This window comes from Podarcis erhardii (assembly GCF_964252035.2).
Source record: "Podarcis erhardii genome assembly, chromosome: 8".
Classification (NCBI taxonomy): domain Eukaryota; kingdom Metazoa; phylum Chordata; class Lepidosauria; order Squamata; family Lacertidae; genus Podarcis; species Podarcis erhardii.
Genome location: NC_138499.1, coordinates 23,178,482 through 23,192,437, shown reverse-complemented (window position 1 = coordinate 23,192,437; position 13,956 = coordinate 23,178,482). Strand labels below are relative to the sequence as shown.

The window sequence follows — 13,956 nt, the reverse complement described above, 5'->3', positions numbered from 1 at the left end:
GGACCAATAAGGCAGCACCTTCACCACCCAGAAAGTTATTATAATCACAAACATCAAGTGAGATACTTTTTTCATCTCAAGGTATTAATACAAAATTTCTACTTCTCTTTTTCCTGACTGAACGGCCAAACAAACTAAAAAGTCAACTTGGACCAGCTGTCAGAAGTGACAGCCAGAAAAAACAAAACACCTGGCCTACTTCCTCCAGAAGGGGAGAAACTAGAAGAGCAAAGTCTGAAGAATAATATGCTCACACTCAAATCACAAGGAAGAGCGGCACTTCCTGTGCTATTTGTAAATTTCACAGGGGCCTTACAATCCTGCAGGTGAGCAGTAGAAACCTTCCTGGCAACCATTGTTTGCTCAGTTTCAAAGACTGCGCAGAAATTGTGATGTATCAATTCAAAGACACAGTTCTATGCAAATTATCAAATGTGAGTAAGAAAACATCAAAATAAGCCAAAACCTTTCAACCGTACTACTTACATGTAGAGGTTGTTCTGCAACTACTAACATTCTGTGCTCTGCGTATTTTCGGACATATTCATAAACGTTTTGAGGAGTGACTGGTATATTTACACCATTGGAGATAAGTTCAACCTAGGAAAATATTGTGAAACAGAAGGGTGTGGTATTTTTAATATTAAAAAAATCCAACTTCTTAAAATACTTACAAATACCTCACATAATGGAAATATATTCCAAGGGGAATTTTCCTCAGCCATATGTTTTGTTAAACTGGCCACTAATATTACAGATGCATTCACCCATTTCCAATTAATAGCAAAAAGGGGTGAATGGTCTGAGTAACGGTGTAACTGCTACACTGAGTAACGGTGTAACTGCTGTTTACCTGTCCTCCGCCTTCCTCTTTGCATAGGTCTATTGCAAATGCTAAGTCCATTGCTGCAAAAACTGCATCAGCATCTGTACTTTGGGAAGCGAGGATAAGTTGCCGCAAACTCTCATACATTACCGGATCGAAAAAAGCAAAATCATGCCAGTTAACCTGAAAATAAAATGCACATGTAAAACATCACTTTTAGTTTTCTCATCAGCTCACCAAGACAGCTACTCTACTGAGCAGTTTTGCTGTTAAGAACTTCAAAAAGCTTTTTGAAGGCTATACCAAGCAAGTTAGTCAGGAGAAGTGTTATGTCCATAGCTGTCAACTTTTCCCTTTTCTTGCAAGGAATCCTATTCGGAATAAGGGAATTTCCCTTTAAAAAAGGGAGAAGTTGACAGCTATGGTTATGTCCAAATCTTCTGTTCTTTCATAAGGAAACAAATGTGCCTAGTTCAGACAGAACATTCCTCCCTCCTTGCACACCTGACCTTGGCACTGGTTTCCTGGCTTGCTCTAAATTACAGTTACTACTTATGTGCATGCCAGGAAACTTTTTTGAATAAATCAGGGTAAGCCTAGAGGGCACCATGAGGGAGGGAGGGCACACTGCTTTCTCTCACATTATGCCATGTCTGATCTGGGCCTATGTCTCCATTCAAACTTATGCCCATGGTTAAGACAGGTTAACGATCCGAAACACCTTTGAAATAGGTTTGCACATCACAGTTTTTCCTGAGGGGCCCTGGAGGTGGCTACAAAATACAATTCCCTAATGCTCAAAGAAGCCTGAACATGGAACACTGGAGGGAGTTCCCATTTTCTGGTGGAAAAAGTACACAGCAGAGGGAGGAAGAATCACTGCTTTAAATGGAAGGCTGGGTGACATAGCGGCAATATCCAATTAACCAAGCTCTACATTTTAAACCAAGCACCACAATTTTAATCAAATAACACTGAAGCCCTATTTATATGCAGGTTTACCTTTCTGCCAAGAAGAACTTTTATTACATGTCGATTTAACGTGATGGGGCAAAGTTCATTCTGTAGCAAGCATAAACCTAGAATTCTGAAGAAAAAAACGTATCAGAACAAGAAGTTTTGTTTTTTTTTTAAAAAAAGAAAAAGTGATGAAGAAACCAAGTCAAAAGAACACCTAAGCAAATGAGATCAATTACCGTATTTTTCCGTGTATAAGACTAGGTTTTTTAACCAAAAAATTAGGTTTAAAATTGGGGCTCGTCTTATACACAGGTAGTGCTGAGGGGTGTTTTCTTAATTTGGAGTCCCCAAAAATTGGGGGCGTCTTATACATTGGGGGGCATCTTATACACGGAAAAATATGATATATTTTCAAAGTCTAGTTGAAATCATTGTAAACCTGGTGCTGAATTGCAAAATTTTACGTCTTTTCGTGACCGTTACTTTTATACACATTCTAGTATTTTTCACACAAAGCGATGCACACAAATCTTGAGAATATTTTACCTGCCAATATTTCTGAAACAATTTAGTCTGGCTTCTGTATTTTTGCCAGGCCTCGGTGTATAGAAGCCACGCTTTCCAGGTTGATAGAAGAGTGGTGCATTGTCATCACCATCATCTGTATCATCTAATTCCATGTCTACCACACTGCGACTGGAACCATGACGTTTTCTGTTTTCCTTTTTTTTTAAAAAAAGAGAAGTAAAAAAGTGGTGTTTTTTTCTGCACACTAATGAAGACTGAAATATTCTTCACTGTTACAAGTTGTCTGTCAAAACCACATCCAAGTAAAAAAAAGGGAATTAAGCAAATGGTAAAGTTAATGGAATTGCACACTTAGTTAAAGGGAAAAGTTTAAATAAAATTTAGTTTCATCACCACAGTACTAGACTGAAAGAATCTTTTCCTCTTGCAAACAGTCCAACGTATTCCATGCACATAACAGTAAACTAATAAAGGCACTGTTAAAACATTTGTCTTACTTGTACTTTATCTGAAGAATCCAACAAGCCAAGGTCTAGGATACTGTCAGCTCCGTTTTCCCTTTTGAACAGAATGAAAGAAAAATGTTTAACCAGAGTCAATGCCATGCTTTAAAATTCAATTTAAATGTTATTGTAATTTAGTAAAATAAGTCACTCTTTTTGTCCTTCAAGAAATATGGAAAGCGGGCACAGATGGATTTTACTAGCTGCTAAATGATCTATCTTCCTTTCTCAATATTCTGAATACCCAACAAATAGTTTTCCAGTGGGAAAACAAAGAAAAACAAGTACAAAACCACAGGAATTCTGTAGAGGAGCTACAACGTACAAAAGATCTAATTCAATTTTCCCCCTGTGACAGCTCAAAGCCAGGCGCAATCTAAAAAAGTTTTCCCTTAAGGATTTATCCATAACGTTAGTTTACCTTCCATGCGCAATAATGAGTTCCATAGCTTCATCCACTCTCGCTCGAAGGGAATCTTCACTGGCGAGCAACAGAAGCAGCTGAGCAGGAGACAATTCCAACAGCATGCCAGTGATCTTGCTTGCAAATGCCTGGAAACGAGAAATTAATATCTTATATTCCATTTTTCCCCTAGTCTTCTCCATCTGCAGGGAAATTACAGATTCGAGAAACTTCAGCTGCCCTAGATTCAGCCCCCTGCTGTAATTTATGCTTGTGGGCTTTTGCATTTATTTAACGCGAGGCAGATGCTCTAGGTATGGATCCTGTTACATATTTAGCTGCTGCTCCACTGGAATCCATCTTGAAGCCCTATGCCTAGGGGAGTACAGGATCCTCAACGGAGCCCGACAACTACAAAGAATTGCAGGTCTAAGGCAAAACTCTTTGCATTCTTCGGCTTATTCACTATTCACCAACATGTCAAGTATGTGTAGACACACCCAATTTTTAAGTGGAATACAGTACATATTAAGAAACAAGAATGATTTTTGCCACAGTAGACAGAAGAGAGCATTAGGCTTACAGGTTGCATTGCTTGTACACGGGGATAAAGTCTTTCACCCAGGGCCTGCCGATGTGCTGGAAGAGGATCAGGGTCATCACTAGGATTCCCTTCTGATGCGGGTCGAAAAGGCCTGGTATCAATGGAGAGCTGCCTTCTAAAGTCCCTTAAAAACAACAGCAATTCATCAGAAATTGTCTTTGCTCTCCAAAAGGTCCACATCAAATGCACTACATACAGGATATGCTCCTGCTGCGCTAAACCCATCCTTCCCCACCTTTGGTTTTGTTTCCCAGTAAAGTGGCAGGTGCTTCCTAGTTAATTCTTTTGCTCACTTTTGAGGCCCCGTTTCTGAGGAGCAGCTAATTTAGAGATTTATTTTCTGCCTTTCAACGAAACTCTTGGTGAGAACGAGCAGTTTATTATTCCAAATCGTCTCCTGATTTAAAGTTAACCTCAAAAGAAAGCTGCTTACCTATCCCTGTCCCTCCGAGAGCCAGTTCGCAAGCCGCTGCTGTTCCTCCTCATTTCTCTTTCGCGCTCCCTTTCCCGATCCCTTTCCCCTCTGTTTCGTAATCTCTGCATGAGACCTTAAAGGGGCAAGACATACTTATGGTTTGTAAACAATGCTCACTTACAAATACTATGAAAGATCATGAAACTGTGGAAACCAAGGCTGAGGGAGAAGAACACAAAATTTAGCCTGGAATTACAATTCCAAATTAAGATTTAAAGACATATATAAATCAGGCTTGTTCATCAAGTTCTTTTCTACCACCACACAATATTGGAAGTTTACCTTAAAATATTTGAAGGAAACAAAGTTAAAATGTAACCCTTCACTGGCTGAAGCCTTAAAAAAAACAAGCCAAATACATGTAACTAAAATAAAATCCATTTGCTTTCCCCTGTTTAGTCCTGCCTGTTACTTTTCCTTTCTTCAGTTGACTCCCCTTTGATGAAGTTTAGCATATAGACTCAAGGCAGGAATCTGTTATCTTGTATTCTATGGAAATAATATGGAACCAAGCAAGAATTCTGGCAGTCTGACAATTCTTCCTGTTCCCACCCACCCACCCACCCACCCACCCAATGTTCTCTTAGTGATCTGCAGGCATCTTTATTTCATGCTAAAATGTTCTACACTATGTTTAAATGAAGGATTGATGGAGAATACAGATTTTCCCCCATCAGAACTGTGTGTATTGTGACCACCTTAAGTGCACAGACTTGTGATGAGTGCAAAATTCAGGATCCTCAGATTTACTGTTAAATAAGCAGATGTGCCCCTCGTAATGATTTGAAAGCCTGAGGATAATGCAGAACCCTGCATAATTTCTTGCCCCTCATCCTGCTTCACTGTTCCAAGTCTTTAATGTTATACATAACACATTTATTACAATATACTTACTTGTATGTGTCCCTTTGTTGGCATTCTGAATACAGTCCAGATTTGGCAGCTTCTCGTTTGACAAAAAAGCTTGTGCAATGGCAGTGTAAAAGCTTCTTGCTACACCACTGCCTTCTCCTGGCTCATCCTTAAACGTGACCTTTACCCTGTGGACAGCCATTGGAGTTGTAGCACATCGGCGACCAAAATGATTGTTGAGCTGCCTCATCGTCTGCTGAATTAGAAGATCTCTATCCCGATCAACCTAGAAAACACATTAGGAGAACACGGTAAAGAACAGACAAGCTAAAGAATGAAAATACGATCTACAGCCACACTAGCACCCAAAAACATCCTTCAGCTGCAGCATACACAGCGATGGCTGGGCCACCATTTTACATCCTAATTTACTGAGGTAAGTAACTGCAAGAGCAACAGGAGAACCACATCTTTTAAATCTTGCTAAACTCAAAAAGATAACGCTAAAACTTCTTACCTCTAGTGTTAAATCTCTAGATTGTTGGTTTCTCAGTTTTTCCATTTCTCGGCGGAATTTAGATTCTTTTACTTCAAACCCGCCTAATTCAGTCAAAATCTACAAAGAGAAACAATGTATTAGTAAAAGGAAAGGCCTACAAAACAATCTAGCTGTCTTCATTCAAGAAGATACTTACCGATCCTGGTTCCGCTCCTACATCTTCCATGAACACTCTTCCAAATAACTCTAGGGAAAGCCGCCAACGTCCAAGCAGCATATCATGAGAAATAACCATCCCCATAAAACTGCACTGTGGCCTGGCAGACAAAAATTTAAAAAGAACCAGGAGAACAGAGATTACTTTTATATACTAAGCAAGTTAAAATTAGGATTATGTTGTGTTCAGTTGCTGCCAAACAACTCAAAGTTTCTAGCAGGAAGAGTCAAGTGACAATCTCTCTGCAGTTTCCATCAAGGATTATCTTGATCACAAGCACATGAATTAAATAGCAAGGTAACGTACAAAGAAAAGTGGCACTCACGAAAACAATGCAAATACCAAACAGCAATGGTAATTGCAAAAATTGAATAAGAACTAAGATGGAAACCCTGCGTTCACAACACAGCCATTTCCTCTCTCTCTTTCCTGCTGCTGTTGCCTATCCCAAGCAGTCATTTGTGGCAACTAACACTCCTGGCTATGCAGTACTGAGCACAAAGGAGTAAAAGTAAAGGTGTTGTTTCGTAAGTAATGGTACCTGAAGGATGTCAGAGGTGGACCTTCACTTTCGGTCAGTCCAATCTCTGCCAGTAAACTGCTTTTCAGCTGTGCTGCAAGATCATGAGCTGAAGGGCCTGGCTTAGAATTCTCCGATTCTTCAGATGGCACATTTTGTTCTTCTTCCTTCTTCTGCCGATTCTGCATGCTCATTACATTTTTTAAATTTGCTGCGTAAGACATTTTGGTTGGAAGAACCTAAACGAAAGGGTATTGAAACAGGTTTGTAAAACACTGCAGGGTATTTTCATGCTCTAGACTCGTCTGCAATACTATTTTGGTACAGTCTACATATCATCATTAACCATCGTCAACTTTATCATGAAAGAGCTGATCTTGGCTTCTTCGCTCTGCCCCAACAACAAGCAGGAGAAACAAACCTGGCATTATGTCCCAACCAGGGACTCTGGTTTGTTTCACTCAACCAAATGCAATCTGTAAATCAAGACCAAACTTTGCCTACAGATCATGGCTTGTTTGGAGCAAAACAAACCCCAGTCACTGGTTCAGACATAATGCTACAGCCCAGCTTAACGCATCCATAGTGAACTATTAACTCTTGTCATCATGACATGCAAACAAGGTCACTATAGTGCAAGAACCTAACGTCTAATACTAGCTGAGTCAGAGTCTGGATTAACTTGACTGGTCCTATAGAAATCAGTGGGATCAATGTTCATTTTTATTCATGGATCTCTCCACTGAAACAAAGCAAGCCCTAAAAATGTCCAAGCTGATAATATATTATACATAGTATTATAGACTGAGATGAGAAGCTCTTTAAAATAGCAATGTGGAATTTTCAGATCTAATATTCTATGGGAGCAGGCCTTTTCTCTTCCAAATTTAACTTTGCATACACACCAATAGCCATGAACATTTGGAAATATGCATCCATAAAAAAAAAAATCTAACAAGCTTTTTTAAAAAACAACTTCTATGCATTCCCACTTGGAGAAAGAGTTAATATCTATCTGACTGCTCACTAGAGGAGCAGGCAGCAATTGCATTTGGGTAAGGCCTGCCTTCCAGCCACTGCAATTGCATTTCCAGAGTCTGAAATGAATACTATGGTAATCTTGTGGCTCTTTAAGACAAGGTAAAGTCCTTAGCAGGCCTGGAAGGGAATTGAGAGTAGTGGATAAAGAAATATGGATATATAGACTTGCTCTCATTTTTTTAGCAAAATAAGAGTGAAAAGAGAAAGTGGACGAGCGGAGAGGGAAAGAAGCAATGTTATGAATTTGTAACATGTATCACAATAAATTCATACCTCAAGACAGTTTCTATCCACAGTCACTTCCATTAAACACTTTCCACTATTGGCAGAGGATGAATATAGACCCTGACTTGGCCGACCAAACAAATCTTCTTTTCTAGCATTTGGCTGAAAAAAACCCAGAGGTAATTTACATGTGAGCCAACACTGATGCAGATGCAACTTTCCTGATCACAACGTAAGCAGCTTATCCATGCATCTCTTCTCTACAGTGAGAATTTCTTTTCTTCCTCACATGCCACCATGCTTTGAGGAAGAGTAACATGCCAAAAAACTACTGGCTATATCAATTCCTGTCCTGCATCTGAGCAAATTAGCTACCCAGGCACAGGAACGGCACTCCAAATGACTATTACAGGGTTTAATCTTAAGGAATATTTTGCTTCGCTAACATTAGAACAAGACTGATTAAGGCACTTGGGTAGTTAGCTTGCTTTGTAATGGGTGCGGGGGAACTAAGCAAAGCAAAAAAAGCTGTTGTTTGGAAAGACGGAAATTGGAATAGTGTACTGTATCTTAACAAAAACAATATTGACATATTGGACAATAAGGGACTGAACTTCCTACTGCATGTATTAGCAGAAGTTGTGGCTGATTTACAATCTGCTCACAATTGTTTAACAATGGCTAATGTGTCTGGAGTATTAAATTGTGTGTGCAGCTTAGGAATCAAGCAATTTAAGCTTTCTCAGTTAATATTACCTGTAACAGATGTGGCTGGTCTGCTAGTGGAATGGCCTCTGCTAGAGGAACTTCAAAAGGGTTGGGCGGAATACAGCCAAGGAATGTCATGGATTCTGATCGTCGGAAGAATGGATGATTTTGGCCTGTTTCAGCTGGAAGGGAGTCATCATCTTTGTCATTAAGTGTAGCACCTGAAAAGTGTCCAGTTAAAACAAATCATTACAATATAACAGTGATTATTTGATACAGATTTGCTCTGTTACTTTATGCCGATAACACTTATCCAGTTTTCTAGGACAAAATATCAGAAGTTCCACTTTTGTCTGCTTCCACTTTTGTCTGCTTCTTGATTATTAGCTTATATTTTTTTGAAATTATTAAAAATACTAATTGTGATTTATCATTTATATGCTCCCCATCTGACTGAATTGACCCAGCCACTCTGGGCAGCTTCCAACAAAATAACACCCATAATACTTTTGCAAGTTTAAAATGCTATATAAAAACAAGGAACAGCATTCAACTACTCTTCCCTTTTAAAATATTACTATGACTCCCTGTCTGTTTTTTAATCTCCCCTCTTTTCTACCATTTACTTCTCTTCCTTGTCATTTATCTTTCTATCTTCCTCCAATCTTGTTGCTTTCCCCTCTTTCACTTCCATTCCTCCCGAAGAAAACTTCGGCATCGCAACGGTGATTGCAGCCAGTTCCTTTATTCTTTTCAAATACTTCAAAGCTGAACTTGTCAGATTACTCATGGGATTTCTATTCAGACTGCAGTTCTGCAGACAATTTGTCTTCTTTTTTCAGTCTCTCTCTCTCTCTCTCTTTCTCCCACATCCAACAACACAATCACTTTTTTGCAACTAAGCTACTGGAATTTTCCACCCTACTTTCAGGGGAGAAGCAAAAAGTAGAGAAGGGTGGCAATACAGGTTCCTAGTACCCACATAAACCTGTGCTGGCTAGACTGAAAAATTGAGTTTCTAAAGCCTTCTAAACTCAGCCCACTAGAAATTCCATTTTCCAGCGTCTGCAAAGGAAGTGCAGTCCATGTGAATGCCTACATCTTAAAATGGTATTGCTACTGCCACAAGCCCTTATTTCCTACCTTCACAAAGTTAAATCTGGGAAAGGAGAGCATAGGAACAAGCAGAGAGGGACAGTGGGGAGCTCATCCAGGTGTCCTAACGTTAGGACTTTTTGGAAGATTCTTTTAAAAACCACACTAGGGATACAAGATGAATTGGTGCAGGTGAACCCATCACTACCATAAACCCCAGAAGCTGACTAGGTAAGTTATTCAGTGGCAGAAGAGACACTATGAACATTTTCAAAGGCACTGAACCCTGGCACTGAAATAGGTCCTACAGCTGACCCCTGAAAAAAACCAGCTAGGACTTCATTTTTATCAATTTTATTGTGCTTGAACAATTATCAATGTCCGTGAATCATTTAAACCCAAGATCCAGAGACATGATCAAGTCTCTATCCAGCTCCCCACAACCCTAAACGGTACAAGTACTAACTTTGATTTGTGTCATCATCATTTTCATGCTCTGAATCTTCATTGTCAAGACCAAGTTCCAAAAGTTCCCGGGTCCTTAAAAAAAAAGTGATGACAGGTTATTTTAGATGGCACGTAGTACTAAAATTTACACTAGTGCTACACAAGAAAAATTATTAAAAATATTGTATCAGCTATACAGTCCTACAGCTATACCATACACATGCAGGTCCCGCTTTCCTTAGAAATCGTTCATTAAGTGAGTGTTTGCATAAAAAGCTTATGATTTCCATTGATTCCTATGGGGGAAATCCCAACGCGTTCCCACGGCTTGCTGGCCTACTGCTTGCCCCTCCATCCTGAATTACTTCCTGTAAAGCTGCCATTTTCACCAAGATCAGGGTGAAATTGTGCTCCTATTTCCTCAGTCACAGCTTCATTTGAGAAGGGTCGTCCACATCCAGCTGCTGACCAGAACTGCAGCCAGAGGCGCCATACCACCCCACACCACCCCACAAAGCTGTGACTAAGGAAAGAAATCCAATAAAGAGCCTGAGCTCAGTAAATTGGCAGGTTTAAAAGAGGCAATTCTCAGATATTTGTATACACAGAGGTTCCGCTGCTCGGGTATCTGATTCAGATGTTCATGTAATGAGGTTAGGGTACAAATTCTTATTGCCTGGATAAATGAAATTTTGTATAATGAGTATTTGGAAAATTAAGACTTACATGTATAGTGTACTCATATTTTTATAATGTAATGTAATGTTCTAACTATAAATGCAAGTGAAGACTTAGCGCCAAACATATTTATTTGTATCATTGTGTGTAACACCTTTCAACAAATTGAAAAGGGTAGTTTAAATCCAAAAAGCTGAATATATTTAAATCCTTCCACTATTTTAAAAACAAATTGAAGCACCCAAAGCAACAACATTCATTTCCTAAGAAAAGGATAATTGGGAGAATAGTGTGTTTATGATTATGATGAATGCTTCACTTGCCTTTCAAAAAATACTTTGAAAGACAAAAGAGAAATAATAGGATTGGTATGTTGGTCCTTGTAAATTGGCTTCTATGAAATTATTATGTTTCTCGGTACATTGCTAAATTGTTGTTTCCTGTTGAAAGAGCTTGAGTGCCTGAACTTTGGTTTCGTCAAAGAGCTATGAATATATCCTGGGAGAGGAATGGAGGCATGTGACCATCAATACTATTGCTCTGACCAATGTATCATTCTAGACCACCTTTCTGGTTTGGTACTGGGGGTCCATAACGTTCCCTCCTTCATTTTGCAGATGCCCAAACTGAAAATGTTCATATTTCTAGTGAATTCTCATAACCAGACCAATGTTTCAGCAATAGCTAAATTCCAGGTAACACAATACTTGATTACCAGAACTGCATCATCTTCAGCTATACATATATACTAATCTACTGCATATGCTACATACCACAAGACACATGCATTAGTGTTATGAATCAAAGGGGACACCAACGCCCGTGCACCATCTAGCTATATTTCCATTGAGTAACTGGCTTCCGTACCTCTTCCGTTCCAGCTGAGGTGTATCCAAGGTAGTCTGCTGGTTCATTGCTTTAATCCAATAAATGAGAGCTTGAAAAACATACGCTACATGTTTCAATGAGCAGACATCCAAAACTGGAAGAACATCAGAATGCTCATCGTTGTGAGAACGCATCAAGGAGAGGGCATAATTTAGGAAGTCCCCCCTTGCCGACATCATCCCCTGACGAGCACTAAGCAGTGTAGCACGCCTGTAATGATAAAAAACAAAACAAATTGTTTTGGGACACGGAAGTATTGCATTTTAGACCGGGGTGGCTAATCTTTTGGTCAGCCAACCCTCCAAGGGCTACATATCAGTGTGGACAACTGCACTAAATTTTTGGCTTGTGGTTACTTGGGGGGGGGGGGACCTAACATACAACTATTAAGGTACATTTGCATACCTTCTGCCCTCCAAAGTTCTTAAGCTAGCTTCTTCTCGTGCCGTCATCCTCTCCCTCCTGGTTGAGTTCTGTGATGCATGAAGTGGGTGGTTTGGGTGCCCTGGGTCTCCAGCAGAGGCAAGGGCGGAACCATAGCGCAGCTGAGCTTCGGTGGAGTCCATGATGCTCACCATCCAATTCCACGTGGGTATCAGTTTTTCCTCAACGTAGTTCTAAATCAAATGTGATCAACATTTTGTATACATACGCACAAACATAAAAAATTCAGACAAGTTCTGAACCATACCCCATTGAACCAATTACACAATGTATCCACTTTGTTCTTTGATTCCCCTAAATTTCAGATTCAACTGTTACCTTTACTTAGTTCCCCATCCACCAGTTTTAGGGTCTGGGGGAGGAGAGAAATTTCCCTTCCTGGTGGCCAATATAGGGGGCAGAAGAATGATAATAAGCATGAAACAGTAGTTATTTACTGTGACTATACCAAGGAATTTAAAGGCGGAAGCCAGATTTTGCATTAAAGACAAAATTTAAACACGGAAATTGGCATAACTTTGTTGCACTTTACCTGCAAATTCACTGCATCCTGGTACGTCAGCTTCACGGCAGCTGGGATCTGAGAGTACACCAGGTGATTGTATTTGGGAATGAGGCCCATCAGATCAGATATTTGTCGGATCACAATGCTATATGCTCTCGCCAAACTGCTTGCTGATGTTAAATAGCTGCTAGCATTGCTAGCCTCAAGAGCCGCTGCCGCCGCTGCCGCACTTGTGCTGATGGTGCCACTTCGACGCAGGTTTGATGGATCAATATAAATCAAGCCTGCTGAACTTGCTAAAAGTAGAAAGAAACACATTCAGGGGACGTCAACAGCTAAACAGAAGTGAGCTCCAGTATTAGCACAAAGCAGATGATCAATATTTGATCCTATCCAGTCCATAAATGATTCATAAAATAACAAAGCACTTCACAGCAGCTTATGAGAAGATGCACATAAATTAATTGTACCCCTTCTGATCAAGAAAAATCAAAATCAAAAATCAGTTCACTGGGTAGGAAATAAGAAAAAAGAAAGGCCCAGTGGGGTAAAAAAATAAAATAAATAAAATCATTTTTATAATACCTGCTGGAGCAGAGGTACTAGATGGAGCAGTGCTAGTAGTCCTCTGATTCTGGGTGTTACGTACAGCCCACTGCATTGAGCGGGGTGCCTGGGCAGCACCATTGGCATGAGAGCTGTTTGTTGTTCGCTCCAGAGGCTCGTCTAGCATAAAGGTCTCTTGCTCTATATCATCACTCTGGCTGCTGCTGCTATCTGAATCACTGGTGTCATTGGACTGAGAGTCATCCTCAGAAAAAAATGCTGGAACACTGCTGGCACCTGAGGGGGGAAAGATATACTATAAGGGTCACTGATAAGAGAGCAGGGTGAGCTTTATTTATTAGGCCAGAAATCCAAAGTATACTGTGGCACTCAGCTCCTACAAAGTAAGAAAAACTTTTTAAGAAGCACACAAATATTTTCCTACCTTGCGTTTTTTTCAACGTGTTTTTAAAAGACAGAGCTGCAGATGCAACCCCACCTTTATACATCCCTCAGGCTGCAAGCATAGCAACATTATTAACCTGACAGTTGCTGCTTGATTTTATTTTGTTTTAAATTGTTTTTGTTGCTGTAACCCAGTCTAGGAGCTTATGGTGAAGAGTTCTGTTAACAATAATAATTAACCATTCCTGATTTTCTCCTACAAAACAGTCAAGGTAACTTAAAAAATAAGCAACTTGTAGACTTCAAAGTTTGCCCATCAACCTCTCTCAGACTAGGGGAGACTTTTAATAATGTACAGCAATATATTGTCCCCCCCAAAAAAAAAAAATACATAAAAATGAAGGCTGATAAAAAGAATATTACCTGCTTCTGATCCTGCTGTAGCTGCAGTGACAACACTTCTGCGCCCACTGGCATTGTCCTGGTTGCTATGGTTACTCTCACTATCACTCTCAGTTTCTGCTGCCGCTAGAAGATCCAACTCCATATCACTTCCTAATAACAAATTTATAGAATTATGTTAACAC

At 39.8% G+C, this 13,956-nt stretch overlaps 1 protein-coding gene across 8 annotated transcripts in view; it reads right to left on the bottom strand.

Moving 5' to 3' along the window:
- The window catches only part of UBR5 (ubiquitin protein ligase E3 component n-recognin 5), a 65,667-nt gene that overhangs the window by 2,979 nt on the left and 48,732 nt on the right, over positions 1-13,956 (bottom strand). For 7 of the 8 annotated variants that reach the window (XM_081873280.1, XM_081873281.1, XM_081873283.1 and 4 more), the window contains 20 exons: positions 13,793-13,924; positions 13,004-13,261; positions 12,446-12,714; positions 11,875-12,086; positions 11,449-11,679; positions 9,923-9,996; positions 8,410-8,582; positions 7,702-7,815; positions 6,409-6,626; positions 5,847-5,967; positions 5,669-5,767; positions 5,194-5,437; positions 4,258-4,372; positions 3,804-3,948; positions 3,239-3,369; positions 2,812-2,872; positions 2,333-2,508; positions 1,829-1,913; positions 854-1,009; positions 487-600 (listed from right to left, as the gene is read on the bottom strand). In XM_081873280.1, the coding sequence (XP_081729406.1) occupies positions 487-600; positions 854-1,009; positions 1,829-1,913; positions 2,333-2,508; positions 2,812-2,872; positions 3,239-3,369; positions 3,804-3,948; positions 4,258-4,372; positions 5,194-5,437; positions 5,669-5,767; positions 5,847-5,967; positions 6,409-6,626; positions 7,702-7,815; positions 8,410-8,582; positions 9,923-9,996; positions 11,449-11,679; positions 11,875-12,086; positions 12,446-12,714; positions 13,004-13,261; positions 13,793-13,924 (3,128 nt within the window). The remainder of the gene's footprint in view (positions 1-486; positions 601-853; positions 1,010-1,828; positions 1,914-2,332; positions 2,509-2,811; positions 2,873-3,238; positions 3,370-3,803; positions 3,949-4,257; positions 4,373-5,193; positions 5,438-5,668; positions 5,768-5,846; positions 5,968-6,408; positions 6,627-7,701; positions 7,816-8,409; positions 8,583-9,922; positions 9,997-11,448; positions 11,680-11,874; positions 12,087-12,445; positions 12,715-13,003; positions 13,262-13,792; positions 13,925-13,956) is intronic. The other variant, XM_081873282.1, reaches the window with a different exon arrangement.